The sequence below is a fragment of the Corvus cornix genome, chromosome 27 (genome assembly GCF_000738735.6).
Source record: "Corvus cornix cornix isolate S_Up_H32 chromosome 27, ASM73873v5, whole genome shotgun sequence".
Classification (NCBI taxonomy): domain Eukaryota; kingdom Metazoa; phylum Chordata; class Aves; order Passeriformes; family Corvidae; genus Corvus; species Corvus cornix.
In genome coordinates this window covers 1067471-1094354 of record NC_046355.1, presented here as the reverse complement: position 1 = coordinate 1094354, position 26884 = coordinate 1067471, and the positions used below count along the sequence as shown (strand labels likewise).

The 26884-nt window shown below is 65.5% G+C and overlaps 4 protein-coding genes across 8 annotated transcripts; all 4 read left to right on the top strand.

Annotated features, from left to right (window-relative positions):
* The first annotated feature begins 441 nt into the window (after window positions 1-441).
* GHDC (GH3 domain containing) lies at window positions 442-3540 on the top strand. Its single transcript, XM_039565930.1, has 8 exons — window positions 442-676; window positions 759-889; window positions 963-1539; window positions 1795-1978; window positions 2067-2138; window positions 2223-2356; window positions 2490-2578; window positions 2680-3540. Exons 1-8 carry the CDS (start codon window positions 457-459, stop codon window positions 2878-2880), a joined length of 1608 nt encoding a protein of 535 aa, XP_039421864.1. The 5' UTR covers window positions 442-456; the 3' UTR covers window positions 2881-3540.
* Window positions 3541-4630: 1090 nt separating this feature from the next.
* LOC104697760 (inactive phospholipase C-like protein 2) lies at window positions 4631-14973 on the top strand. The gene is given in 7 exon segments (XM_039565891.1): window positions 4631-4813; window positions 9027-11366; window positions 11368-11517; window positions 11737-11940; window positions 12454-12529; window positions 13953-14062; window positions 14162-14973. Coding segments are annotated over 7 exon segments (3249 nt in total). The 3' UTR covers window positions 14348-14973.
* Window positions 14974-15079: 106 nt separating this feature from the next.
* On the top strand, window positions 15080-16742 carry HCRT (hypocretin neuropeptide precursor). The gene has a single exon (XM_039565936.1). The coding sequence runs from the start codon at window positions 15788-15790 to the stop codon at window positions 16556-16558; it is 771 nt and encodes a 256-aa protein (XP_039421870.1). The 5' UTR covers window positions 15080-15787; the 3' UTR covers window positions 16559-16742.
* A 466-nt stretch (window positions 16743-17208) lies between these two features.
* On the top strand, window positions 17209-26383 carry KCNH4 (potassium voltage-gated channel subfamily H member 4). 5 transcript variants are annotated; one of them, XM_039565918.1, is made up of 15 exons: window positions 17209-17341; window positions 19860-20093; window positions 20225-20356; window positions 20512-20654; window positions 21539-21782; window positions 21995-22152; window positions 22464-22671; window positions 22811-23005; window positions 23202-23401; window positions 23755-24004; window positions 24109-24327; window positions 25271-25318; window positions 25930-26033; window positions 26127-26206; window positions 26292-26383. In XM_039565918.1, exons 1-14 carry the CDS (start codon window positions 17266-17268, stop codon window positions 26154-26156), a joined length of 2241 nt encoding a protein of 746 aa, XP_039421852.1. In that variant the 5' UTR covers window positions 17209-17265; the 3' UTR covers window positions 26157-26206; window positions 26292-26383. The 5 variants fall into 5 exon arrangements, with proteins under 5 accessions (XP_039421852.1, XP_039421854.1, XP_039421851.1 ...); XM_039565920.1 differs by lacking the exons at window positions 26127-26206; window positions 26292-26383 and having other exon boundaries at window positions 24109-24323; window positions 25930-26027; XM_039565917.1 differs by lacking the exons at window positions 26127-26206; window positions 26292-26383 and having other exon boundaries at window positions 24109-24476; window positions 25930-26027.
* The last annotated feature ends 501 nt before the right edge of the window (window positions 26384-26884 follow it).

The following is a 26884-nucleotide window of genomic DNA, read 5'->3' as shown; positions in this document are numbered from 1 at the left end:
GGGTGCATCAGATGAATGCTGGGGCTGGGCCCAGTGTTCGGGTTCCTGTCCTGGAGGGCAGGGTCGTCGGGCCTCCGCTGGCACAAGCTGGGCGGATCTGGGGGGCTTTGTCCGGGCGGGAGGGAGCAGGGCTGGGGCTGGGGCCGGGGCCATATTTCCTGCCGGAAAGCAAAGTAAACCGGATCAATTGCCCTCTTTTTCCTAAGAAGGAGCTTGCTCTTGATGGCGGGATAGGGAGCGCTGGTACTCGGGGTTCAATTGCGGTTGAATTCCCTACCGAGCGGGGGGCTCCGGGGGTGCTGTGTAAAGGCGAAAATGAAAATAAAAGTAAAGCGGGGAGGGGGGCGGCGCCGGGCGCGATAATTCTCCGTCATTTCTGCCGGAGGCGGAATAGCCGGGTGGGCGAGGGGTGTCCGGGGCCGGGTCCCTGTTCTGGGGCGGCGTCCGCATTCCGCGATGCTGCCGGCGGTGGCGGTCGCGGCGGTGGCGGCCGTGGCCGTGGCCGTGGCCGTGGCCGTGGCCGTCCCCGCGCTGCGGCACCGCCTCGTCCGTTCCGCGCTGCGCCGCGCCGGGGGCCGGTACCGGCGGCGGCTGGAGGCGCTGGGCAGCGACGTGCGGCTGAGCCAGGAGCGGCGGCTGCGGCGGCTGCTGGGCACCGGCACCGGGACGGCCGGCGGTGAGCGCGGGGCTGCGGGGCGGGGGGCGGGCAGGGGGTCGGTCCCATGGTTGCCCCTCTCACCTTGTGCCTCTCCCGGCAGGCTCGGAGGAGTTCCAGGAGCGGCATCCCCTGGGGCCGCCCTGTCGGCACGGAGCGCCGCCGGATCCCGTCCCCCCGCTGCGCCTCTGGGCTCTGCTCCCCGGCTGCTGGGACACCGACCCCCGGCTGCAGGTGCGGGGAGCGGAGAGCGGGGTGGGCGCGGATTCCCGCAGGGTCTGCCCTCCTGACCCTCTCCTCCACGCAGGGGTCCCTGCTCTACCTGGATGCCCTCGGCGCCGCCTTTCCGCGGGCACTGGCCCGCCGGGGCACGGCCCTGCTGCACTGGACCCCTGGCTGTCCCCGCGCCCCGGCGGGGTGGCCGCTGCCCACCCTGTACTGCACGCCGGCCCCAGCGGGCGCCCTGCCCTCGCGGGCCGCGGCACTGCGGGTGCAGCTGCTCTTTGCCCTGCGGCAGCGTGCGCTGCACGTGCTGGAGGCCGGGCTGGCAGCCGAGCTGCACGACGCGCTGGTGGCCCTGCGCACCGAATGGCCCCAGCTGGCCCAGGAGCTGGCGCTGGGCAGGCTGAGCCCCCAGCCCGGGCTGCCCGAGGGGGTACGGGACCAGCTGCAAGCATTGCTGACCCCTGATGCTGCCCGGGCAGCTGAGCTCCGTGCTGAGTGCGCCCGCGGCTTCGAGGGCATCGCCATGCGTCTGTGGCCACAGCTGGAGGTGGTGGTGCTGAGGACGGCCCATGGCACGGAGCGGCTCTACTGCGACTCCCTCCGCCAGGCCGACTGCCAGGGGCTGCCCTTCTACTGCCCCTTCTACCAGGTGGGAGGAGGTGAGTGTCCCCCACACTGGGGTGTCCTCTTGGCCTGCCCTGGGTGCCCTCAGGGAGCTGCTGCCATGTGGCAGCACAGATCTCCCTGCCCCAGCAAGTGCAGGTGCATCTCTGTGCTGCATTCCCTTCCTGCAACCTGAAAACAGCTCTGTCCTGGCACCAGCAAAATGCTTCCCCTTGGAGAGGGGTGAGGCTTGTGTGGGCAAGGATGGGGCGTCTGGGGAGCTCACGTTGGCACATGCTGCCTCTGCCCAGCCCTGCTTGGTGTAAACCTGTGGCCAGCGGAGCCAGTGACCCGATTCCTGCTGTGCCCTGACTGGGCTTTCTGCGAGTTCCTGCCCTGCCCGGCCAACAAGGAGCCACGGACGGTGCTGCTGGATGAGCTCTGGGAGGGACGCGAGTATGGGCTGGTTGTGACAGCCCAGCCAGGAGAGTACAGGTGCCTCATCCCTGCTGTGTAGTCCTGGGGGGCTGCCTGCCCCAGCCCCATGCACCCATCTCCCCTCACACTCTCGCTGCGCATGCAGGTGCCGTACCGGGGAGGTGCTGAGGGTGGCCGGCTTCCACAAGCAGTGTCCCATGGTGGAACCTGTGCGCAGGTGAGGACACCCCAACCCGTCCCTCACCTGGCAGGGTCTTAACAGCAGGGTGCCAGTGACCCATGCTGTGTCCCTGCACCGCAGGGAGAGCCACACGCTGAGTGTGCGAGGCGAGAGCATCCCTGAGGAGCAGTTCTGCCAGAGCCTGTGCCGCGCCCTGAGGATGTGGCCAGGTGCTCGCCTGATTGACTACGTCTGTGTGGAGAGCAGCCTGCTGGGTGAGTTCCCCTGAGCTGTCCAAGTCCCTCCAAAAGTGTAGCCGGTGCTGCCTGGAGCTCTGCCAGCCCTCCTGTGCCCAGCAGGGCTGGGGGGGCTGCGGGCAGCTCTAACATAGTCATGGTGCTGCTGCAGGTGACTCCTCGGGGCCCTGCGCCCCCCACTACGAGGTGTTCATGGAGCTGCAGGGCCTGCGGGACCTGTCAGAGGGGCAACGCTACAAGGTGAGCAGGACGTGGGCTCTGCTCTGGGTCTGTGTGGGGTGGCTGAAGGGTACTGGTATGGCAATCTGGGACCAGCACAGGCAGCTGCCCTCTCTTTGCAGCTGGACCAGTGTCTCCAGGAAGATTTCCCTGTCTACAAATCCTTCCGGTTCAAGGGCAGCATTGGGCCCCTGCGCCTGCACCTGGTGAGGCCTGGGACCTTCACCCGGCTGCGGGAAGCACTGGGCTCCCCCCTGCCCATGCCCAGGGTCCTGCACGAAGAGCAGCTGCTGCAGCTCATCCAGGGATCAGTTGTCTCGTAGGGCAGCCCGGGGGTCCCCGCAGCCCTTCCACCCTGGGGTTTGCTTGGCATGCACCCTCCGAGGAGGGGCCATGTCCCTGGGGCAGGAGGGCGTGGGGGCAAGGTGCCCAGCCCCAAGGGAATGGCTGAACAGAGCAGATGGAGACAGCTTGACTGTGATCCGTGGCAGCAGCAGGCACTGGTGGGCACCACTCAGTGCTGCCGTGGGGATGGAGCAGGAGCTTGGGTGTCATGGGGCAGTGGGGCCCTGCAGCTGCTGGACCCCCTTCACTCAGTGCCTTGGCAGCACCTGCAGCCACAGGGGAGTGGGTGCCTGTGCCTTTCCCAAGGGACACCTTGGGCATCACAGCCCATGGCTGAGACAGAGGGCACAATGGAAACCTCTGTGGGAGCAGGAGGAGCAGAACAGCCCTGGCTCATCACTGCGCTGAGCACTGGGGCCCTGTGGCATTTTGTCCCCTGGCAGGGACACTGCGGGCAGGGCTCAGGTGGCTGGTGGTGGCAGGTGCCACAGAGCAGCCCCAGCCGGGCTCCAGTGCATGTCCACTGGTTTAAGAATAAGCTCCACCGAGGGCTGCTTTTAATGTTTTAAAAACCAAATGCAAAATAAAAGAGGATTATCTCTTAAAAATAAATAAAGGACCGCACTCTGGGATTGATTCTTTAGACTATTATTTTTAATCCTCATTAAAGAGATTGCTCAGGCAATCTGACTGCTCTGGGGGCTGAGGAGTTGCTGCTATTCTCGGGGGTCCTGGGGAAGGGGCAGCCATGAATATTTAACCAGCTCGGGGGCTGCCACACTCTGGGGGCACCAGGCTCTTTGTGCCTTTGAGGCACAGTTGTACCATCGGGAGGGACTGGTCATTTCCCCTCCTGCTCATTAAGGGTTATTTCAAGGGCTGGCGAGGGCATGTGGGGCACCTGCTGTGCCGCAGCTGCTGCTGGGGGGCAGCCGGGCCGTGGGCCGGAGATGATGTCTTGAACAAGGCTCACACAAAGCAAAGCATCCCCTGGCACAGCCGAGATCCCCGCCAGGGATGAACCTGGCTGAGGCCTGCTCCCCCATCCCCGCTGGAAAAAAAACTGGAGCAAAATTTCTGCTCCGGGTCGGGGAGAAGCTGGGAGCACCCCGCAACAAAAGCCTTGAGCCACCCGCCTGGCAAAGCCGTGCGGGGCCGGGGCTGCCCTGGGCGGCTCTGCTTGCGCTGCCCTGCCTGGGTACCACCCCAGTGGGAGGGGAAGTTGGTGGGGTGGCACCCGCTGGGCAGGGCCAGGCTGCTGAGTGCCCGGCTGCGTTTGGATGCCAGGCTGCAGGGTACAAGGTCGATTTGAGTGCCCGGCTGCAGTGTGCAGCTTGTTTTGGGTGCAGGCTCGTTTGTGCTGCTGGTACCAAGGCTGGAGGGTGCGGGTGGCCGGCTGCAGGGTGCGGGCTCGGCCGGGGTCCCATCGGTATCGGGCGGCTGCCGGGCCCGGGCGCTGCGGTGCTGGGCGGAGGCCGGGGATGCCCCGGCGGTGGAAGGTGCCGGTGCCCGTCCGCGCGCTCCGCCGCTGCAGCCCGGGGCGGGGGGGCCGCGCCGTCCCCATCCCCATCCCCGCCGCGTCCCCGCCCCCGGCCCGGCCCGTCCCCTCCTCCCGGCCGCGCCGCCTCCCGCCCGCTCCGCCACTGAGCCCGCAGCGGCGGCGGTGGCGGGCGCAGGCTCCGGGCGCCCCGGGGCCCCGCGGCGGCCGCTGCCCTGAGGCCGCGGGGGATGGCGGAGGGGCCCCGGGGCGCCCCGCCGCCGGGCTCGCCCCGCCCCGCCGCGCCGCTGCCCAACGGGCCCCGCGGCGGTGGCGGCGGCGGCAGCCCCGGCTCGGGCTCAGGCAGCAGCAGCCGCGAGGACTCGGCGGAGCGGAGCCCCGCGCCCGCCGCGCCCCGGGCCAGCATCATGAAGGTGAGAGCCCCCCACCGGCACCGGCCCGGCCCCCCCCGCGCCCCGGGCCCGGCACCTGCGCAGCGCTGGGATGCCGAGCCGTGTCCCCCCGCCGAGCCCTGCGTCCCCCCGCACCGGCTCTGTCCGCCGCTTCTCGCTCCTCCTGTGCCCGTGGAGCGGCTCCGAGGAGCTGCAGAGCAGCCGCATCCCCGGTCGCCCGGGGGTCGCCACCTGCCCGCGGTGCTGGACGCACCGGGACTGACACGGCGTCCCCACGCCCTGCCCGGACTCAGGGTCCCCAAGGGCACAATCTCGCCCGGCCCGGCTCTGTGGAGTGTCCATGGGTCGCCCTGTCGAGTGCCATGGCCACACTGCAGCATCACCGGGTCCTGCTCGGGGCACCCCTGGGTGCCAGTGAGAAGACGCCCGCTCCTGCCCCTCGGGCAGCTTCTGCTCTCCCGTGCTCTCTCCTGCCAAGCACTGAGCCTTGGGCCTGGCCTGACCAGCTTGCAGTGTGCTCCCAACACCTGGTGTTGGTGTTGCCGGGCCATGGTGGGCCCGGGGGCCAGGGAGGGTCTCAGGGGTCTCCCAGCTGGGTGGGCAGTGGATCACACGTATGCTTTCCTAAATGAACCCCCCTGATTGTGCTGATGCCAGCGGTACTAGCTGACACAATAGGTCACGTCCGCCCGGGACTCGCCTCGCTGCTCCCGGCAGCCTATTTTAAGCTGAGATTGCTCCGGTGCTATTAATACCCCGTGAGGGGGCTGTTCCCGTGGTGTCCCAGCCCCGCTCTTCTGTCCCTGGGATCCAGTTTTCTGGACAGCGGTGTCAGGACCCTGATTCCCTGCCCGTGCCCGCCTGGGCTCTCGCTGCAAACTGTTGCGGGGGCGGCCGGGCTGTGCCCACGCGGTGACGGCACGGAGACCTGCCGGTGCTCTCGTGCAACCAGAGGCTGGTGCCAGTGCGCCGTCTGTGCCCGGTTTCCTTGGGGACCTTGCCGGGGTCCCTGCTCCTCCCGGGACGGACCAGCATCCTTCCTTACCCAGGGGCCATCCGTGGGCGCCGCGGGCTGGGAGTAGTGAACCTCTCACTTGCCCCCGGGCCGGGCACATCTCTGTCACCACCTGCGTCACCACGGGATTTGTCCTCACGTGAAGGTCGGGTGGCCCAGGGCCAGAGCTGGCAGGGGAGGGCGCTGGCCCGGGAGGAGGTCAGACCCGGACAGTATCCCCAGCTTGTGCTGATCCGTTGTGGATCTCCGAGTCCATCCGGGGCCTAAGTGGCACTGGAGGCACATGTGGAAAGAGCTGTCAGCTCTGTTATTTTTTGGGATTTCCAGAAAAGGCTGGAGGAGTGAATCTGAAAGTGCGACTCACTAGCTGTGTGGAGACAGGGGGGCCCGAGCTGTCCCCTGCAGTGTCCCTGTGACCTGGCTAGAGGACCTGCTCCCTTCTTTCTTCCCAGGCTGAAAGTGGAGGGGCCTGGTGGTCCCGTGGCCTGGGGGGATGTTGGAGAGGGACTTAGGGGTATTGGATCTGTTCTTCCCTGCTGCAGGAGGTGTCCCTTCTCTAGCGTCTTGCTGTTCTGTCCCCTGAGCCCCCTTCCCATCGTGTGCCAGCCCCAGGAGCTGTGTGGTGTCTCTGCTGGGATCTGGCTCCATGGCCCCTCGCTGGGGAGTGGCAGCTGGTGCTGCGGGGAGTGGATGTGTCAGTCGCTCTCTTCCTGGCAGGGAACAAACGACGGTGAAAAAGCCCTGGCTGTGCTTGGTCTCCCAATGCCTCAGCTCTGAGGCTGCTGCCTGCCTGCACCCCTGCCCACGCTGCCCAGCCTGGGATAGGGGTGGTGGGGAGACCCGGGACCTGGGGAATTCAGCTGCAGATGACTCACGTCACGGCTAGGCTGGGGGATAAAGGGAAGAGAGGGACGACTGATGGGCCCTTCTCCATCCCGTGCTTTGAGAGTGGGTTACGTGGCCGGTAACGGTGGCCGTCACGTGGAGGCTGAGATTAGGGCATCAGCGCTCACCAGGTCACTAATGCAGGAGGTAATTGGCTGAAAAGGTGCTTAACACATGCTGCAGAGCTGGGCTAGGACATGCCCTCTGTGCCCAGCCCACACTCACCACTGGCATCGTGGTCGGTGCTTCGCTCTACGGAGCCCTGCCTCCTCCCTGCCAGCTTGGTGGCACAGTGTGAGCAGGATCCCTGCTCCGGCCGGAGCTCTGCCCTCTGTCTGGGGGCGTTCCGCGCTGCCATGGCCACGGGCACCATGTCCTCCCAGCTCCGCTGCTGCCTTACTCGTCAACTGCCTGTGCTGCTCCTCCCGCGCCTTGTCCAGCACTTCGTGGGGTGACCTCAGGGTTGAAGAGCACCTGGAACAGCCTGTGAAGGGGCTGCCAGGGAGCAGCGGCTCTTCCCTGCCGGTCCCCAGGCCGCACTGAGGAGCTGCAGACGGGAGACTCCTTGCACCCACTGTCCCCTGCTCGCCGCTTGCCCGTGCAGAGGGAGAAGCAGAACCTGTGTGCTGCAGGGCTCCCTTGGGTCTGTGCCACACATCTGCACCCCAAAGTGCTGCAGCGGGCATCCCCTCCCCTGTCCAAGCCTGGGAGGGTGGGGGTCTGCAGGGAGGGCGTTCCGGCTTTCACCCTGAGCCGGGGTGGTCGGGGGGCCGGCGGGGCTGGTGCCGGTGGGGTGTGTCTGGCTGCCTGCCGTGGGCACAGCTGGAAGCAGGTCTCTGGCTCTGGGTGCACGCAGGCCCCCCGCCCGTGTTTCCTTTCCGGATGGATTTCCTGTTTTCAGCTGTGGGGCCCGGTGCGGAGCCGCCCGGGGTGGGTGCGCCGGGCGGGGAGCGGGTCTGCAGAGATGCGGGGGGTCCTGCCGGGGGCAGGAGCTGCGGCCCTCGGTGCCCATCGCCCCGCGGCGGGGTGGGGGCCGCGGCTGCTCGTCAGTGGGGCGCTCAGATTGCAGCTTGCAGGAAGCTCCGGCATCGAGTCCTTCCCCGCAGGGCTGGCCGGTGGCGTGACCTGCTGCTGAGCCCCTGCCGACCCGGGATGGCTGGCACCGAGGCGAGGTCTTGGAGCTCGGCCAGCTCCCTGGAGCAATCTGGCAGTGAGGGGATGCAAACAGCTCCCACATCCGAGCTCCAGGATAGTAGGATGTGCCTAGCTCTAACAAGGGGCTGAGGGCTGGTGCTGGTTCCTCCTTCCCTGGGCCGTTTTGTCTCGGGTATCCCTGGAGGATTCCCCATTACCTGGGGAAACCATACATCCTTCTGTGCGACCTATCCCGAATGCCCTTGGCTGTGGCTGCCTGGCCCCATAGGACAGATCCCGACCCTCCAGGATCAGGCACGGGATGTGCTTGCCTGGGCACAGCCCCGAGCGGGAGCTGTGGAGGCTCTCAGGGCACTGGAGGGGATCAACCCCTCACCTCCAACCTGGGCAGCTGAGCAGGACCTGCCTCTGACAGAGACACCACCAGATTAGAGGTGACTCACCATAATCTTGAAGAAGTGGATTAAATCTCCTCCTACTGTGCTACTTAATGAAATCCATCCCATAATACACTCCCGGCCCTGCTGTTCCCCCTCATCCCCTGCCAGCCCCGTGGCAGCTGGGTCCCCCCTCCCTGTAGTGAGGCAGGACAGAGTGTGGGCATGAGGTGCTGGCAGCACACAGCCCATGCCCTCGTGACCCTGCGCTCTGTGGGACAGAGCCGTGGCCGGGGTCGTCCCCAGCACATGGCAGTGGCTGTCCTGCCCTGCTCCTCGCAGAAGAGTGAGGGGGTCTGTCTTGGGCTCCCTAGGAGCAGCTCTGCTCATGCATCACATGCTGGGCTTCTGTTTTCCTCTGGTGTCCCCAGGCCAGAGATGCAGGGGCTGTGCTGGGCTGCTGGCACATGGCTGTGCCTGTGAGGGTGAGTGAGCAGTGGGGAAGGATCCAGCTCAGGGCCAGGAGCAGGAAGGAAGGAAGGAAAGCAGAGTTAAAATAAGCCAGAGAGTGAGCTGTGAGGGAAGCCAGGGCTGGAGCTGGCTTCCAGCCCCCCGGAGAGGGGCGGACTGGAGTGGACTGGGCTTAGCGTGGTGCTGGGACACCCTGGGCCACCCTGGGGCAGTGCTGTACTCTGCTTTGGACTGGGGCAGGGGGACCGTGGGGCAGGAGGGTGCTGGGAAATGGTGGGGCATGTGCTGCCTGGCTGTCCCTGATGGCTCTGCCCCTTTCCCACCCTGGCAGGATGGTTCCCGGCAGCGGCTGCCGCAGAAGAAGAAGACAGTGTCCTTCAGCTCCATGCCCAATGACCGCAAGATCAACAGCACAGCTGCCTGCATCTCCCTCATGCTGGAGGGCTGTGAGCTGAAGAAGGTGCGCTCCAACTCCCGCATGTACAGCCGCTTCTTCGTGCTGGACGCCGACATGCGCTCTGTGCGCTGGGAGCCCTCCAAGAAGGACTCGGAGAAGGCCAAGATTGAGATCAAATCGGTCAAAGAGGTGCGTGTGGGCAAGAAGACGCCTGTCCTGCGCAGCAATGGCCTCTCCGACCAGTTCCCGGATGAGTGCGCCTTCTCCATCATTTATGGAGACAACTACGAGTCCCTGGACCTGGTGGCCAGCTCAGCAGATGTGGTGAGTGCCTGGGTGATGGGGCTGCGGTATCTGGTGTCCTATGGGAAGCACAGCCCTGAAGCGCCCGGGACCGGCCACCCCAGCCTCCGGACGTCCTGGATCTCCTCTGTCTTCGACCTTGCTGACCTGGAGAAGTCTGGCCGCATCCCCGTGTCCCGGGCTGTGCAGCTGATCAAAGCACTCAACCCTGGCATGAAGACCTCCACCATCGAGCTGAAGTTCAAGGAACTGCAGAAGGCCAACGAGCGTCCCGGCATGGAGGTGGCCTGTGACCTCTTCGTAGAGGCATACTGCGAGCTCTGCACCCGCCCTGAGATCTTTTTCCTGCTGGTCCAGTTTTCTAGCAACAAGGAATACCTGGGGGTGAAGGACCTGCTGATGTTCCTGGAGGTGGAGCAGGGCATGGAGGGGGTGACAGAGGAGAAGTGCTTGGAGATTGTCAGCAAGTATGAACCCTCCAAGGAGGGCCGGGAGAAGGGCTACCTGGCCATCGACGGCTTCACGCGTTACCTGCTCTCTGCTGACTGCTCCATCTTTGACCCACAGCACCGCAAGGTCTGCCAGGACATGGCACAGCCCCTCTCCCACTACTACATTAGCTCTGCCCACAGCGCCTGCCTGCTGGAGGACAACTTCTGGGGCCGCTCAGACATCAGTGGCTACATCAGTGCCCTGGGCCTGGGCTGCCGCAGCATCGAGCTGGTGCTGTGGGATGGCCCTGAGGGCGAGCCCGTGGTCTACACCAGCCCCTCAGCTGCCTCCTGTGTGCCCTTCCGTGCCGTGGTGGGGCTGATTGACCAGCACGCCTTCACTGCCTCTGCCTACCCCCTCATCCTCTGCCTGGTGGTGCGCTGCTCGGCCCCCCAGCAGCGACTCGCTGCCCAGTGCCTGCGCAAGACGCTGGGGGAGAAGCTGTACCTGGAGCCCCCCAACCCCATGGCGTCCTACCTGCCCTCCCCGGAGGAGCTCAAGGGCCGCATCCTCATCAAGGGCAAGAAGCTGCCGCCCACCTGCGAGGACAGCGAGGGGGAGGTGTCGGACGAGGAGGAAGGCTGGGAGCTGGCGCGGCGACTGGGCCAGGAGGACCGGGAGGCACCGGAGGGAGGTGGCCTGCGGCGGGTGCGCCTCAGCCGTGAGCTCTCAGAGCTGGTGAGCCTCTGCCAGGCAGTCCCCTTCCAGGACTTTGAGAGCTCACGACGTGGGCAACGCTACTGGGAGATGTGCTCCTTCAGCGAGGTGGAGGCGGGACGCTTCGCCAACGAGTGCCCGGCTGAGCTGGTCAGCTACAACAAGCGGTTCCTCTCCCGCATCTACCCCAGCCCCATGCGCATCGACGCCAGCAACATGAACCCCCAGGATTTCTGGAAGTGCGGCTGCCAGATGGTGGCTATGAACTACCAGACACCAGGGCTCATGATGGACCTGAATGCGGGCTGGTTCCGGCAGAACGGGGCCTGTGGCTATGTCCTCCGCCCGGCCATCATGCGGGAGGAGGTCTCCTACTTCAGTGCCAACGCCAAGGACTCCCTGCCTGGGGTGCCTGCCCAGCTCCTACACCTTAAGGTCATCAGCGGGCAGAACCTGCCCAAGCCCAAGGGCTCAGGGGCCAAGGGGGAGGTTGTGGAGCCCTATGTCTGTGCTGAAATCCACGGCATCCCGGCTGATTGCGCTGAGCACCGCACCAAGACAGCCCTGCAGAGCGGGGACAACCCCATCTTCGACGAGAGCCTGGAGTTCCAGATCAACCTGCCGGAGCTGGCCGTCCTGCGCTTCGTTGTGCTGGACGATGACTACATTGGGGACGAGTTCATTGCCCAGTACACCATCCCGTTTGAGTGCCTGCAGCCTGGCTACCGCCATGTCCCCCTCCAGTCGCTGGCCGGCGAGCCCCTGCCCCACGCCACCCTCTTCGTGCACGTGGCCATTAGTGACCGCCGTGGCGGGGGCAAGGGGGCACCGCCGGGGGCTGGCAGGGCGCCGGGGCCGCCGAGTGCGGGAGTACACTTCCACCAAGGCCACTGGCATCAAAGCCATCGATGAGGTCTTCCGGACGGCCACCCAGCCGCTGCGGGAGGCCACTGACCTGCGGGAGAATGTACAGGTACGGACCCTGCAGAGGCACTGGGGGACCTGGTTTCTGCAGGGGAGGATGGGGCTGGACTGAGAGTGGTGGGGAGCCCGGGTGTCCCCCTTTCCTTGGGGGATGTGAGCGAGGAACCTTACCTGAAGCAGAGAGCTGTGGGAAATGGGGGTGTTCTGGTGTCGGGGGGCTCCTGGGGGTCCTCCCAGCTGAACTCCTGACACTGGTCACTGCCTGCAGAATGCGTTGGTCTCCTTCAAGGAGCTGTGTGGGCTGACACCCGCTGCCAACATGAAGCAGTGCATCCTGACGGTATCCACATGGCTGCTGCACAGTGACAGTGCACCCAGCGTTACTCTCAACCTGGCAGAGCAGTACCCCCCCATGGAGGCCCAGGGCCCCATCCCTGACCTGCTGCGCAAGGTCCTCACTGCCTACGAGACGGTAAGTGCCATCCTGCCGGGGCTCGGCGCCTTGGGGAGGCTCCTTGGGGTCAGTGACACTGGGACCAGCACCCTGCCAAGGACGGGGGACCCTGAACTCACTGTACCCATCCTGGGGCAGGGGAAGGTGAGCGGGTAGGGGGCTGCATGAGGGCTGCCCAGGGAGGAGTCTTGCCAAGGCACAGACTTGTCCAGATCAGTCTGACCCTGGGACGCTGCAGCCCCCACCCTGTGCCTGCACTGCCTGTCCCTTGCCCGGTCCCACCAGGTGGGAGAAATCCCATAAATAGCCACAGCCGGAGCTGCTTCCTTCTTTTGTGTTGAAGGGAACCTGGCCACTGGCTGGGTGCTGGTCACACCATACCTGGCCATGTGTGGTGAGGTGGGGAGGGCCAGACCCCAGGCACTGCGATGGTGAAGGGGGCAGCCCGTGATGAGCCTCGTGTCCCCATCCACTTGGCCAGGGGGCAAAGGGCCAGGGTTGCCCAGCTCCTCATGCTGCCCCTCTCTCTAGATGATCCAGACTAGCCGGACGCTGATTGAGTCTGCTGACGCGGTGTATGGGAAGCTCATCCAGGCACAGCAGGCAGGTGGGTCTTGGAGGGCAGCCCCAGCTCCAGTGTGGCTCTGGCAGTGGACCCAGGCATGTCCTGGGGTGCTGGGGCTCAGGGCTTCCTGCATTGGGGCAGGGTGTGGGTGGGTGGGCTGCAGAGCTGTGTGGTAGGGAGCAGCAGAGTGGGGGAGGCTGATGAGGAAGCGGGGAAGAGTCATTAGCTGTCAAACGCCAGAACATAATTAGTGCCAGAAATAACAGGCTGGGGCTGACGGCAGAAATGGCAACTGAGTGTTAAGACTTCCCAAACACATGGCAGAACCCACACAAGCAGGTGCTGCTGCCGCCTGCCCTGGTCCTCCCCCGACTCTGGCAGCTGCCTGGGACCTCTGGCCCCCCTCCAACCCCAATGGCTGCATGGCCCCTCTTTCGGCTGGGACCCCACAGGGATAGCCCCACCAGCTCCAGGGGCTTCTGTGGGGTCCCCATGGGGCTGGGAGAGTGTCAGGTGCTGGAGGAGCTGGGGAAGAAGAAGGGGGCCCTGCTCTGCTCTCCCCGCCATGCCAGCCTTGCTGCCAGCAGCCGTGTTTGTTCCCTGCCTACGCGGCAGACGGAAATCTCCCTGAGCTCTTGGCTTTCAGCTCTGCCACTGCTGCGAGCGCTGGGGGAGTGGAGCAGTGGGGCATGAGCTGCAGAGCACAGGCTGGTGCTGTGCCCTCCTGTACTGCTCTGGCTGCTGTGCTGCAGTGCTGCAGGGCAGAGGGGGATGTGCAGCCCCTCGGGGTGCTGATAGGCAGCAATTTGGCGGCTGCAGCCCCCACCCCCATGCCCTGGCGCTGCCTGTCCCTGCTTTCATCCTGGCTGTGCTGTGGACAAGCCCCTGTGGTGCCGGCATGGCCGGTACCTTGCTGGTGGGAGCTGGGGGTCCGGGGAGCTGCGGGCTGCGGCGGGGGCGCAGGGCCGTGGGCGAGCTGATTGGCAGCGCGAGGGCGAGCGAGCTGCGTGGGAGCCCTCGCGTGGGCCCAGAGCCGGTGCTGCGTCAGGAGGGGTAAATATAGCACCCACTCACGAGGACGTCACGTGGTGCACGGTGACGGGCTCCACGCTCCGATGGGGGGGCCTGGTGGCCCTGCTCTGAGCCCCCCAGATGAGCCATGGAGTGCAAGAGTTGTGCCTCTGCCCAAGGTCTTCACTGCCCTTCCAGACCTCCTGGTCTCCGGAGTCCAGAATGGCCACAGGCTGCAGCTGACCCTGGTGCTGGGGCGTTGACGGCTCCTTTGGCCCATCATTCGAGACATGGAGGACTCTTGAGGCTGCTGGGGCAGTGGGGAGCCCACCCAGCCTGCAACCCCATGGTGGGCAAAGGGCATCCCGCTGGCTTGGTCCCTGCTGGTCGTGGGTGGTGGCTGTCCCTGTGCCAGCGCCCCTGCACCCACTGAGGGGCTCTCCCGTCAATGCAGGGATGGATTTCCACAAGGAGCTGCACCGCATCGAGACCAAGGAGGGGCTGCGGGGCCGCAAGCTGCAGAAGGCGCTGGAAAGCTTCGCCTGGAACATCACTGTCCTCAAGGTGAGGGGCGAGGGCTGCGGGAACACACCTGTCCTGCCCTGCCCTGCCCCCTCACCCTCCTGCCTCCACCCTAACACCCCCCCTGACATCTCCCCACAGGGCCAGGCTGACCTCCTCAAGCATGCCAAAGCGGAGGCACTGGACAACCTGTGGCAGATCCACAATGCGGGACAGTCCTGCGGCATTGGCAGGAATGGATCAGCCTCGCCGGAGCCTTCCCGGCTGCGTGCCCCGCTGGAGCCCATCCCTGAGACAGACGGAGGTGGAGACACAGCATCCTGCTGACCCCGGTCTGGGGCTCGGGGGCCCAGACTGAGCACCCCTGGCCACAGGAGCCAGGAGCAGAGAGCCCCAGCCTGCCTGGGGAATGTGCGTGAGGCTGGGTGTTGAGGGGCTTGCACCAGAACTCAGTGGAGAGGCTGGGGAGAGATGTCCCTGCTCCCGGTTGCCCCGCCAAGCTCTCAGAGGACTCATCCATCCCCTCCAGCTGCTCCTGGAGCCAGTACTCTGCCCTGGGGCCAGTGGGGATGCTGGTACCCCAGTGCCCATGTGCATGTACCCCCAGCCTGCTGTGCCAGATGCCACTTGGAAGAGCAGCCCCAGGTCTGGGCTCCCGTCCACCCTCCCCAGGGCTGCAAGATTTGCCTTCACCAGCCCTGGGGAAAACCTGGCCGGCAGGAAGGGTTCTGGCTGGTCCTGTCCATAGCATCCGTGGGGTCCGTACTATGCAGAGGGGTTGGAAGGCTCTCTGGTGCAGCAGCTGTGGGGCCAGGGTGTCACTGAACAGCAGGTGTGGCTTCTGGCATCAGGGAAATGTTTGGGTTCATCCCCCAGGGCAAGGGAGTTCCAGCACGAGCAAAGACTGGACGTAGCCTGGGGTTGTGGAGTGTTATAAAGAGTGCAAGACCCTCCCTGGTGCCCTGTGGCTCCCTCTGTTTCAGGCATGGGACCAGGGTGGGACAGTGTCACCAAAGGGGATGGCGGGTGGCACCGGGTACAGGACCCTGGTGGCACTATCCCTCCCTGGCACCAGCCAAGCGCAGGGTGACGGCTCCCCACGTCAGTCAGGGAGCTATACAGCTGCTGGCACCCCTTTGTTCAGGGGATTAATTAGCCTAATGGGGCTTTGAGCAGAGGCTCAGCGCACCACCGCGCTGCGGCCAGAGCCGGCCAGCGCTGACCTTCAGCCCCTTTATGCCAACCCAGCAGCGTGGCCCATGGGCAATTATGGCCTCATTAGTGCCAGGCACCCCGTCCAGTGAGTACCCACACAATGGGGAGCTGCAAATGAGGGGAAAGGCCTGGACGGTCTCCGGGCTACCGGCCCCAGCGCTCCCACGTCTCCCAGAGACCGGTCACTCCTGCTGCCCCAGCGTTATTTTTGGCAGCCCTATTGTGCTGGGCCCTATAAAGCAGCAGTGGCAGTGCAGGGTGCTGTGCTGTCGGCTGCCCGATGGGACATGCCCCAGAGCCGCTCGGCCACCTGAAGACCCCAAGAAGGATGGAGGTGCCCAACACCAAGGTGGGGCTGGGGTGCTGCAGCCCCTGGGGACAAGAGAACAGCGATGGGTGGGAGGTCGGAATGTAGGGCTGGGGGTGCAGGAGGGTCTGGCCGGTTTCTTGGGAAGCTCCAAGTGTGCAGCAAATCCCTGGGAGTCCCCAGCCGCAGCCAGCAGCCGATGAGGGCAGTTCTTGGGAGGGAGCTGGGCATGCAATGCCTGCAGCATGGGCGCTTTCGCTGCTTGTCCCGTGGCACTGGACAGCGAGAGGAGAGTGTTTGCCACAGCTGCTGTGTGCTGGAGCAGGGGTGCAGTGAGGACACCTCCACATCTGGCTGCTGGTTGGAGCACAGGTGAGGGTGCTGGCTGTCACCGAAGGGTGACATTCCAGGTGCACCTCGGGTGTGGGGCTGGGCCCCTGCGGCAACAACCAGGGCAGGGGGGAGTTGAAACACCAGTGAGCGCAGCAGGGGGGGCAGTCCTGGGGCTGTGCTGTCCCCCCCTCTCTGCCCTGTCGCTGCCCTGCACTGATGGCTGTCCGTTGCTCCGGCAGCCCCGGCGAGCTGCCTGCCTCCTGCTCCTGCTCCTGTTCTGCTCCCTGGCTGCTGCCCGGCAGACCCTGCCCCACTGCTGCCGGCAGAAGACCTGCTCCTGCCGTGTCTACGACCTCCTGCACGGCATGGGCAACCACGCCGCTGGCATCCTCACACTGGGCAAGAGGAAGAGCGTCCCCCTGGCCTTCCAGAGCCGGCTCTACCGCCTGCTCCATGGCTCCGGCAACCACGCTGCGGGCATCCTCACAATGGGCAAGCGCGGGCAGCACCCTGGCACCACCTGCCACGACTCGCTGGGCTGCCCTGCGGGCACGGACGCCCAGCCGACAGCGGTACCGCGAGGTGCTGACAGCAGCCCTGCCGGCCCCAGGGAGTGCCAGGGACACTCAGGGAAGGACCTGAGCTCGAGCCAGGCCCAGGGAGCTGCAAGGAGCTTTTACTGAATGGGATGGGGGCAGCGGGACAGAGAGGGGATCCCTGGCAGGATGGACTCCGGGGACACACAGCCGGAGCTCTAAAGTGTAAATAGCACTTTTAGATACCTCCTCCCAGCCCTGGCCCTGGCCCAGCCTGCTCAGGGCACCGCGGGCACCGCGGCCTTTTACAATAAATGGTAGCCTGATGTCAGCCGGCTCTGTTGTTTCTCTGGGGAGCGGTTGGGCGGGCTCAGCTCAGCGCCGGGGCAGCTGCCGGAGCAAGCGCCTTCCTCCGCGGTGCTCGGACTGGGCTCATCTGCGGCGCCTGCACCGCGGCGTGCGCGGGACCAGCTGCCTGGGGGCAGTACCAGCACAGAGGTTACCCGAGGTGCGGCGGCTCCTGCTCCTCCTGCAGCCTCCGTGGGCCCGGGAGCGCCGGGGGTGAGCGGCTCCCGTGGCCGAGCGGGTCCCGGTGCCTCCCGGTACGGCGGCTCCGGTGCCGAGCAGGTCCCGGCGCCCACCAACCCAGTGCCCCCCCGGGCCAGATCGCCCTGCCCGCGGGCGGGGGACGGTGCTCGACGGTGCCGAGGCCCCTCCCGGTGCCGGGGCGGGGCGGGGCGGGGCGGGAGCCCCGGGCGGGCCGGGATCAGCCTGCGGCGCTGCGGAGGGGCCGGGGGCGGCGGAGGCAGCCCCGCCGCCGCAGCCCCGCGGCGGGCGGCCGGTCGGGCGGGACGATGCCGGTGATGAAGGGGCTGCTGGCGCCGCAGAACACTTTCCTGGACACCATCGCCACCCGCTTCGATGGCACACGTACGGCTGGGACGGGACCGGGGAGGGGCCGTGGCGGCGGCGGGGGAAGGGGGGGAGACCGGGTGGGGGAAGCCGCTGCCCCTCAGGAGACGGCGAACGGGACAGGGCTCGGCCCGGCCCCGCAGACCCCGCGGCTCGGCCGGGCGCGGCCACCCACGCGCTGTCCGGGGTCCGTCCCGTGTCTGGGCTCCGGAACTCCCCGTGTCCGTGTCCCGGGCCGCCCCCGCGATGCTCTCCCCGCTCCCGCCGCCGGTGCCGCTCGGTGTCGCCGCAGCCGCGCTCAGCACCAGGGACAGATCCCGGTGCCGGCGGGAGGGGCGCGCGGGGCCCCGGGTGGGGAGAGGGAGATCCGAAGAGGGCACGGTCAGTCTCAATAGGCCCGGGCTGACCCGGGATTCCCGGGCCCCCGCGCTGCCCCGTCCCGTGCCCGAGTGGTGCCCGTGTCCCCGGCCGCTCCGTGTCCATGTGCCGGGTCCGGGATGGATTGAAGCTGGGATGGATTGAAGCCGGGATGGGTGATGCCCGGCCACCACATGCTGGCTCCAGCACCGCTGGCACCATGCAGCCCCCCGGGAACGCGCCGTGTTCAGGACTGACCTCAGCTTCCCTTCAAAAACACCTGGAGCAGGTGTCTCTCGGGCCAGCTGCCAGCATGGCTAAGCATCTCCTCCCTTGCTGGGAGCGACTGGCATGAAGATGGCACTGGTAGCCTGCAGCCACCTCCCAGGGCACCACTGAGGCACTTCAAGCACCCTGGCGCATGTGGTTGCTGCAATGCTGAGCTGTCTCCTGGCCTGGAGTGACACGGGGCAGCCCTGGTGGCTCAGGGGGTCCTTTGCCCAGGGGATCTGGGATTTGGGGTGTTACCTTCGGGGCTGCAATGTGTGAGAAGTCTCTCTTCCCCGACTCCGACCAAGCTGCGCCTGGAGGTGACAGGGCAGAGCCACATGTGCCTCGTGATGGTGATCCCATTGTCCCTCTGGAGGGGCAGAGCTCCTGGATCTGACTCTCCAAGGGAAGAGTCCCCCAGGAAGCTGCCTGCAACACCACGACCAAAGCCTTGGGAATTTGCCCCGGAGAGCCTGCCTTTGCCCCCAGTGCTCTGGCAGTCCCCTGTCCAAAGCTGCCCAGCTGCCTCCGGGCACTTTTAAACAGCGTGGGGCTTTGCCGGTTTGATGTGCCTCTTATCGGCTTTATCTGCCATGGAGAGGGGTTTAGCACAGTGATACCCGGTGGGAAGTTAACCCTGCCTCTCCCGGGCAGCCGCTGCTCTGGGCCCCGGGGCACCCGGCCAGGCGCACTGGCCACCATGGCTGGGGTCTGCCAAGCCTGCCAGGGCCACATCCTCCAGCTCAGTGAGCCACTCCCAAATGCAAACCCTTGTTTTCTGTTCTAATAACACATCCTGGATATCACCATAATCCCAGCTTCCCAGAGCCAAAATCTGGCCTTAGTCACAGCTTCAGGCTATTTTTGCTTCTCCGAGCTAATCCTGGGCTGAGCCGTGCTGTGGTGGCCCCACGGCACCCCCATCGGCCAGGGCTGCCTGCAGTCATCATTGCCTCCCCTCCCTCCCGCAGCATCTTGCTGCATTTGCCTTGCCCTGGCACCACTGCCCATGGTGTGCGGGTGCTGGCATCACTGTGGGCTCCTTTCTTCTGTGAGAGGGGGCAGAGCACATCTACCTGATCTTGGCTGTGTGGTGCAAGGGTCCTGTGCTGGGGACCCACCACCGGAGACCATTTTGGGGCTGGGGATACCCTGGTCTGCCCACGCTGGGTTCCACTGCAGCCCATGCCAGCTGCACACCCGCTTCCTTGGCACCCTGCTAACGAGTCCATCTGTCTTGCTGGTGCTGTGGGACAGGGGCTGCGGCTGGGGGCTGTGGGGCAGAACAGCTGTTCTGTGATTGAGCAGGGCATGGGGCTGGTGACGGCTTTACTGTGGCTGGTGCCACCCACGTGCCGGGGCTGGGGATGCTGGGGAGGGTCTGTGCTGCTCAGAGGCCGAGGATGCTGTAATTCACCTCTGCTCATGCCAGCTGGCCACTGGCCCTTGACTTCCCACGGGCTCATGGCTTTTCTCCCACCCTCTCAGCTGGTGCCCCAGCACCCCACACCTCTGGGGATCTCAGCACCACAGCTGGGCACCTCTGGGCTGGATGCGCCCAGCCGGGAGCGGCTGCTCCCACTAAGCTCCCTGAGCCCTGGCAGAGCTGGAGTGGCAGATGGCGAGGGGGAGGTGTGAGCTGCCTCGCGTGGGTGATGGGGGCCGGAAGATGGATCCAGGCTCCTTCCCCTTCCAGTACGTGGGGCTGGGGTCCTGCCCGGGCTGGGGCCTTGGGGACAGCAGGACAGGGGATGAGCAAGCTCTGGGAGCAGCTAGGGGCAGCCAGCAGCCAGATGGAGATCTGGCTCCACTTCCCAGGGGGACACGTGGGGGACCGGGAGGGCTGGGCTGCTGTTTGTGCCCCCTGAGGTGGCCCCAAGGCCTCGGGGGCAGCTGTGTCTCCTTTCAGACAGCAACTTCATCCTGGCAAACGCACAGGGCCGCTGTGGCTTCCCCATCGTCTACTGCTCTGATGGCTTCTGCGACCTCACCGGCTTTGCCCGCACCGAGGTCATGCAGAAGAACTGCAGCTGCCGCTTCCTCTGCGGGGCTGAGACCAGCGAGCCCATCCTGCAGAGCATCGAGAAGGCGCTGGACAGCAGGCAGGAGTACCAGACCGAGGTCTGCTTCTACAAGAAGAGTGGTGAGTGGCACGTGGGGCTGGGTCCCTGGCCACAGCTCCAGCTGGGATTCGGCCCTGTCATGGCCCTGGGGTGAAGCTGCTGAGCGGTGGGGGGGGCTGCCCTGCCTTCACCAACTCTCTCCTCCACCCAGGAGCTGCATTCTGGTGCCGGCTGGACATCATGCCCATCAAGAATGAAAAGGGGGAGGTGGTGCTCTTCCTCTTCTCCTTCAAGGACATCACAGACAGCAGGGGCAGGAGCTACCCGGGTGACAAGAAGGAGGGTGAGCCATGGCTGCAGAACGGGGATGGGATTCAGGGGAGTGTGTGTGCAGTGGGGATGTGGCAAAGGGGTTCTCTGTTCCCTGGTGGGTCCTGCCTGCCATGTACACCCATGGCACAGCACTCCCACTAACTCAGCATGCCTTGTCCACTGCAGAGAAGCAGAGGAGCGAGAAGCAGAGGAGCAAGAAGCCTGGGAACTCACACCTGCGGGCTGCACGGAGGCAGGGCCAGACCATGCTGCACCGGCTCAGCAGCCAATTTGTCCGGAGGGACCGTGGCGAGATGAAAATCAACCGTGTAAGGACCTGGGGGACCCTCAGTTTTGGCCAGTGCCCCCCATGCTGGGGCTGTGGTAAACTGGCAGTGCAGCAGCTCTCCTGAGAGCAGCCCCCAGCAGAGCCCAGCCTCACTGGGATGCTGTTCCCATGCACATCCCTCCCTGGCCTGCCAAGCACCAAAATGCCCCCGAGCTCTGGCAGCCACACTGTAGCCAGGCTGCACATGTGTTTGGTTGGCAGCAGGAGAACCCTGTGGGTGCCCAGAGCTTGCTGTGCAGACCTGGCAGCTCTGGCAGAGCTGTGCCTCTCCTCACACACTCACTGTCAGGAAACCCCAGTGCTGGCTCTGAGCATGCTCTGGGGAGCGCCGTTACCAGGGTGCCAGAGCTGTGGAGCTGCCAGATGGGGCAGGGACCAGAGTCAGTCCTGTGCCAGCCCCTTCGCACGGCTGCTGTGCCCAGAACAGGGTCCTTGGGCACCACCCACAGTTGTGGGGACAGAGAGGGTCTGAGAGCTGCTGGGCCCCAGAGCTGACGAGTAGGCAAAGAATATCAGTGAACCAGTCTTGAATTTTGGGGATTTGGGTGGGATGGCCCTGGCTCTGCCCTCCTCTGCCCCAGCATGTGAAGTGGCACCTGAGATGGTTCCAGGCAGCAGTTGGCATTGCCAGGGGATTACTGTTAATAGCAATGACATCACGTTAATTGATGTGCTGTAATCGGGCATTCTGTGCCTGTCTCTGAGGGTGACCTCAGTGCAGGAAATGGGTGTCCATCACCCTGGCATCAGGGGGTGCCATCTGGTTGGCAGGACTCAGGAGGAGGGGTGGCTGTGGTGGCCCTCACCCCTCGTGTGGGATGGCCCCTGCACCATCCACGTACCCCCCCACGCTTGCTCCTGCAGAACGTGTTTGAGAACAAGCCGTCCATCCCCGAGTACAAGGTGGCCTCAGTACAGAAGTCCCGCTTCATCCTGCTCCACTACAGCATCTTCAAGGCCCTCTGGGACTGGTTGATCCTGCTGGCCACCTTCTACGTGGCTATCACTGTCCCCTACAACGTCTGCTTCACGGGCACAGAGGACAGTCTGTCAGCTGCTCGCAGCACCATTGTCAGCGACATCGCTGTAGAGATGCTCTTCATCCTGGGTAGGTCCATGTGCAGGGCTGAGCACCGATCCAGGATAGAGGACATGGTAGGGCAGGGATGAGGGGTGATGGAGAGGGGAGTTGGGATTGCTGTGCCCCTGCTGTTGGTCCTGAGCACACCAGAAGTGAGACTGATGTTGGCCGAGGACCCTGGCTCAGCTCTGCCAGCCACAGAAGGGGTGGTGAGGGCTGGTCCTGCTCTCCTGGGGCAGATATCATCCTGAACTTCCGGACAACATACGTGAGCCAGTCGGGCCAGGTTGTGTATGACCCTCGCTCCATCTGCATCCATTATGTGGCCACCTGGTTCTTTGTGGATCTGATTGCTGCTCTGCCCTTCGATCTGCTCTACATCTTCAATGTGACTGTGGTGAGTGCTACTGGCACAAACACAGCCTTCGACAGCAAAGCTGCTGCCCACCTCCCTGCCCCTCTCCAACACCCACATCTCCTGGGGATATTTGATGCCCTGACAAGCCCTGACCCTGGCTGCCTCCTGGGTGTTGGGCGCATGGGTGCAAGGCTGCTTGGGGATGAGCTGCCTCTGGCATGCCCTGTAGCCCATGACCCTCCTGGCAGCTGTGGAGGTGGCGAAGGATTCCTGCCCTGGGGGTGGTGTTGGGGTCCCTTCTTGTCCCTGCCTGCAGCTCCACCAGGTTCACCTTCCTGCCTGCCCCCCAGACCTCGCTGGTTCACCTGCTGAAGACGGTGCGGCTGCTGCGGCTGCTGCGGCTGCTGCAGAAGCTGGACCGGTACTCGCAGTACAGCGCCATGGTGCTGACGCTGCTCATGTCCATGTTCGCGCTGCTGGCGCACTGGATGGCCTGCATCTGGTACGTCATCGGCCGCAAGGAGCTGGAGAGCAACGACCCCCGCACCTGGGAGATTGGTGAGTGTGGGGTGGAGACACGCTTGGAGCACCGGGGTGCCCCCGTGCTGCTGTGAGCGCTGCTGTGGGACAGCGGTGCCATGGGCGCAGCCCTTACAGCTGGCTCCTGCAAGTGCTAACCCCGGGCTGTGCTTGGCAGGCTGGCTGCACGAGTTGGGCAAGAGGCTGGAGGCTCCCTACATCAACAATTCATTGGGGGGCCCCTCCATCCGCAGCGCCTACATCGCCTCCCTCTACTTCACCCTCAGCAGCCTGACCAGCGTGGGCTTCGGCAACGTCTGTGCCAACACTGACACTGAGAAGATCTTCTCCATCTGCACCATGCTCATTGGGGGTGAGGCCAGGAGTGGGGCTGGGCAGGGCACTCACCTCGGGCTGCCACACCATTGTGTCCCAGGCAGGGTGCTGGGGGAGGTGATGGGCGTATGTGCCCTGTGAGACAGCCCTGGCCTGGGGTTTGGGGAGCAGTCCCCCCGTGCTGTGCCCCCGGCTGCCCCTCGCTGGGCCTGACGCTGCCCTCCTGCCCCCAGCACTGATGCACGCCGTTGTCTTCGGCAATGTCACGGCCATCATCCAGCGCATGTACTCCCGCCGCTCGCTCTACCACACCCGCATGAAGGACCTCAAGGACTTCATCCGCGTCCATCACCTGCCCCAGCAGCTCAAGCAGAGGATGCTGGAGTACTTCCAGACCACCTGGTCGGTGAACAACGGCATCGATGCTAACGAGGTAGGAGGTGTTGGTGGGGCTCGGCCAGCCCCCTCCAGCCCCGATCTGCACCCAGCGCGGGGGCGCTGGGGCTGGCAGGACCAGCTGTGAGAGTGGTGCTGGAGGGACCAGGTCTGGGGCAAATTCCTGCCAGCACGGGGAGTGGGACAGGCACATGGAGCAGAAGCAGCTGATTACCGCAGCCAGGGCCTGCCTCTGCCAGCCGGGACTGCTGGGCACTGCTGAGACACCAGCTCAGCAGTGAGATTCCCCTCTCCGGAGAGGGACCTGTCCCCTGGGGCTGCCGGGCTGCGGAAAAGCTGCTCCCTGCTCCCCGCCCCTCACACCCAGAGCCCCGGCTCCGCTCTCCCCAGCTGCTGCACGACTTCCCTGACGAGCTGCGCGCAGACGTGGCCATGCACCTCAACAAGGACATCCTGCAGCTGCCCATCTTTGAGACGGCCAGCCGGGGTTGCCTCCGCTCCCTCTCGCTCCACATCAAGACCTCATTCTGTGCCCCGGGGGAGTATCTGCTGCGCCAGGGTGACGCGTTGCAGGCCAACTACTTTGTCTGCTCCGGCTCCCTCGAGGTGCTGAAGGACAACGTGGTCCTGGCCATCCTGGGTGAGGGCAGGTGGCGTGGGCTCTACCCCAGCCCTTCCTGCTGCCTGGCAGAGTGAGGGTCTCAGGGCTTGTATCACTAGCGCACCCCTGGTCCCCTCCTGCAGGCAAAGGGGATTTGATTGGAGCCGACCTGTGCAGCACAGACCAGGTGATCAAGACCAATGCCGACGTGAAGGCACTGACCTACTGCGACCTGCAGCACATTGGGCTGCGAGGGCTCTGTGAAGTGCTGCAGCTCTATCCTGAGTACGCCAGCAAGTTTACAGCTGACATCCACCAGGACCTGACCTTCAACCTGCGGGAGGGCAGCGAGATGGAGGTGGGTGCGTGTCCTCCTTCGCAGGCCCCTTCCTGTCCTCATGGCCCCGGGGCTGCACATGGCAATGGAAGGGGAGTCTGTGCGCTCCCTGCTCACAGTCCCCAGACTCCAAGGCTGGGGTGGGGGCTGCAGCTCTGCCACCTCGGCATGCAGGTATGTCCAGTCCTGGCTCTGCACAACCCAGGGAATTTGCAGAGAAAGCATTTGCAATGCAGGAGGCTGAGGTAGATGGAAGGGTTGGAAATGGGGTTGAAGAGAACTCGGGGCACCACAGGACAGACAGCCAGGGCAAAGCCCCCTGGAGTGCAGCATGCAGCTGGGGGCTGCGGGTTTAGTCATGCTGATGGCTCCAGCATCTGGGAGGATGTTCTGCTGCAGAAATGGCTCTGCCGCACTTTTCCTCCCCCGGCTCTGCTGAGAGAGGCTTGGAGCTCCTCCGGAGCATCTTGTTGGTACCCAGTTTCCCCCTGAGCCTGGTGGAGGTGGTGAGGGAGGTCAGTCTCTAGGTCCCAAACAGCTCTACCAAGACCCACTATGTCCATAACACAGGAGGGGTGTAAACAAACCAAGAGTGGAGAATGCCAGGAGTGTGCACCAGGTTGTGCACCTCCGTCACCCTCCCCAGCTGGCTGCGCACTCCAGACAGAGCTAGTGCTCTGATGGCTGAGCCAGGGCTGGGATTTTGGGTGCAGCCTTGACTCTGGCTCAGGACACTCAGGCCAAAGTTGGGCAGCTCATCACTGACACGGCAGCAGCAGAGGAAGGAGAGCGGGTGAGGGGTAGCAGCAGCTGGTGCTGAGGCTGATGTGTGGGGCTGGGGAAGGTTTGGTTGTCCAGGGGAGCACCGAGAGGTTGGGGGGGGGGCTGCGGGTCCGTGGCTGGTCCCTGTGGAGCTGTGCAGGGGGTCCCTCCTGCTGCTGAACCGGGACCGTCTGCTCTCCCTGCAGGGGCTCTGCCGCTACTCCCGGTCCCCGAGGCTGTCGCAGGCGCCACAGGTTCGTCCCTTGCCGAGGCGATGGGGGAGGACGGGGCGGGCGAGGACGGGGCGGGGATGGCCGTGCCTGGGACCAGTCCTGACCTCCCGCCCGCCTGCAGCCTCGTCCGGAGAGCGGTGCTGCCCCGGAAAAGGCCCTTCCCTCCATTGTGGAGGATGAGGAGGAGCCCGACGAGGTTTTCCAGCAGTCGCCTGCTAGCACCTCCCGCCGCAAGCTGCTGCTGCCCGCGCTGAGCAGCTCAATGCGCCGTGGCTCCCTGAGCAGCCTCCTGGGTGATGAGCTGTGCCAGGTCTCAGCCCTGCGGCACAACTGCCACTCCCCAGCCCGTGGCAGCCGCGGCCGCAGCCCCTCTCCACAGTGCCGGCGGGACACCCGGCTCCTGGAGCGGGATGGTGGCGTGGGCAGGAGGCCAGCCAAGCTCCTCATCCCCTCCCTGCACACTCACGGCCCACCCGACCTCAGTCCCAGGTACGGCTGGGATGTGCCGGTGGCTCATCCCGCTGCTGTGGGTTTGTGCCAGCCGTGCTGCGAGGGGTCCTGCGGGGCTGCTCAGATGGTGGCAGAGGGGTGAGGGGGTGACGCGGGACAACCCTCACCCCCTCCTGCTCTAGAGTCGTGGATGGGATTGAAGACAACGGAGGGACGTCAGAGCCACAAACCTTCTGCTTCAACGTGGACCCGCCGCCGAGTGCGGCAAGGGACTCTCCAACCTCAGGTACTGCCAGCAGCTGCCTGGCAAGGCCAGAGTGCTGGCCCTGGGGCTGGGAGGCTTGGCAGGACACTTGACCACTGTCTGTGTCCTCCCCAGCACGGACTGACGCAGGCGGCCCAGCCCTGATGATGGAGGCAGAGGAGATAAAGCAGAACATCAGCAGGCTCAACCAGGAGGTGTGGTGGGGACCAGAGGTGGAAGCATGTCCCTGAAAACCCCGCGGACATCGGCCAGTGCTCACTGCTGTCTGTCCCTTTCCAGATCAACCACCTCAACCAGGAGGTTTCGCACCTCAGCCAGGAGCTGCAGGGCATGATGGAGCTGCTCAGGAGTCACCTGGGCGCCCCGCATCCCCCCGTCTGTCTCTGCCGCCTGCCCGCGGCCGTCCCGCTGCCCCCCCGACTCTCGCCGCCCGCTGCCCCGGTGCCCCCCTCGCCGCCGGTGCCCCACTCGCCGCCGGTGCCCCACTCGCCGCCGGTGCCCCACTCGCCGCCGGTGCCCCACTCGCCACCGGTGCCCCCCAGCTCCCTCAGCTCCCCCACCGCCAGCCCCCGGGCCAAACGCTGCCCCGTCCGCAGCCGCTCTGCCCACGCCGCCGCCCTGCACCCCTGGGTGGGCGCCGAGGGGCCGCGCCCGCCGCGAGCGGACACCCCCGGCCCCGACCCTCGCCGGGGCTCGGACTCGCAGCCCCCCTCGCTGCCGCCCCGCTCCGCCCGTTCCTTCCCCGGCTGCTCGGCCGGGGCTTGGCCCCGCGCCCGCCCGCAGCCGCGCTCCGGCTCCACCAGCTCCCACTGACCCCGCGGGCACCGGGGGAGCCTTCACCGGGGGGCTCCGCTCCGGGTGACCCTGCCCGG

What these genes read in the sequence shown, in the direction of transcription:
- KCNH4 (XM_039565916.1), top strand. Translation starts at nt 17,266, where the DNA reads ATGCCGGTGATGAAGGGGCTGCTGGCGCCGCAGAACACTTTCCTGGAC. An exon ending in CACCCGCTTCGATGGCACAC is followed by an intron (nt 17,342 to 19,859) that starts GTACGGCTGGGA and finishes GTCTCCTTTCAG; the next exon opens with ACAGCAACTTCATCCTGGCA. An exon ending in AGAGATGCTCTTCATCCTGG is followed by an intron (nt 21,783 to 21,994) that starts GTAGGTCCATGT and finishes CTCCTGGGGCAG; the next exon opens with ATATCATCCTGAACTTCCGG.
- GHDC (XM_039565930.1), top strand. Translation starts at nt 457, where the DNA reads ATGCTGCCGGCGGTGGCGGTCGCGGCGGTGGCGGCCGTGGCCGTGGCC. An exon ending in CGGCACCGGGACGGCCGGCG is followed by an intron (nt 677 to 758) that starts GTGAGCGCGGGG and finishes CTCTCCCGGCAG; the next exon opens with GCTCGGAGGAGTTCCAGGAG. An exon ending in GCCCAGCCAGGAGAGTACAG is followed by an intron (nt 1,979 to 2,066) that starts GTGCCTCATCCC and finishes CTGCGCATGCAG; the next exon opens with GTGCCGTACCGGGGAGGTGC.
- HCRT (XM_039565936.1), top strand. Translation starts at nt 15,788, where the DNA reads ATGGGCGCTTTCGCTGCTTGTCCCGTGGCACTGGACAGCGAGAGGAGA.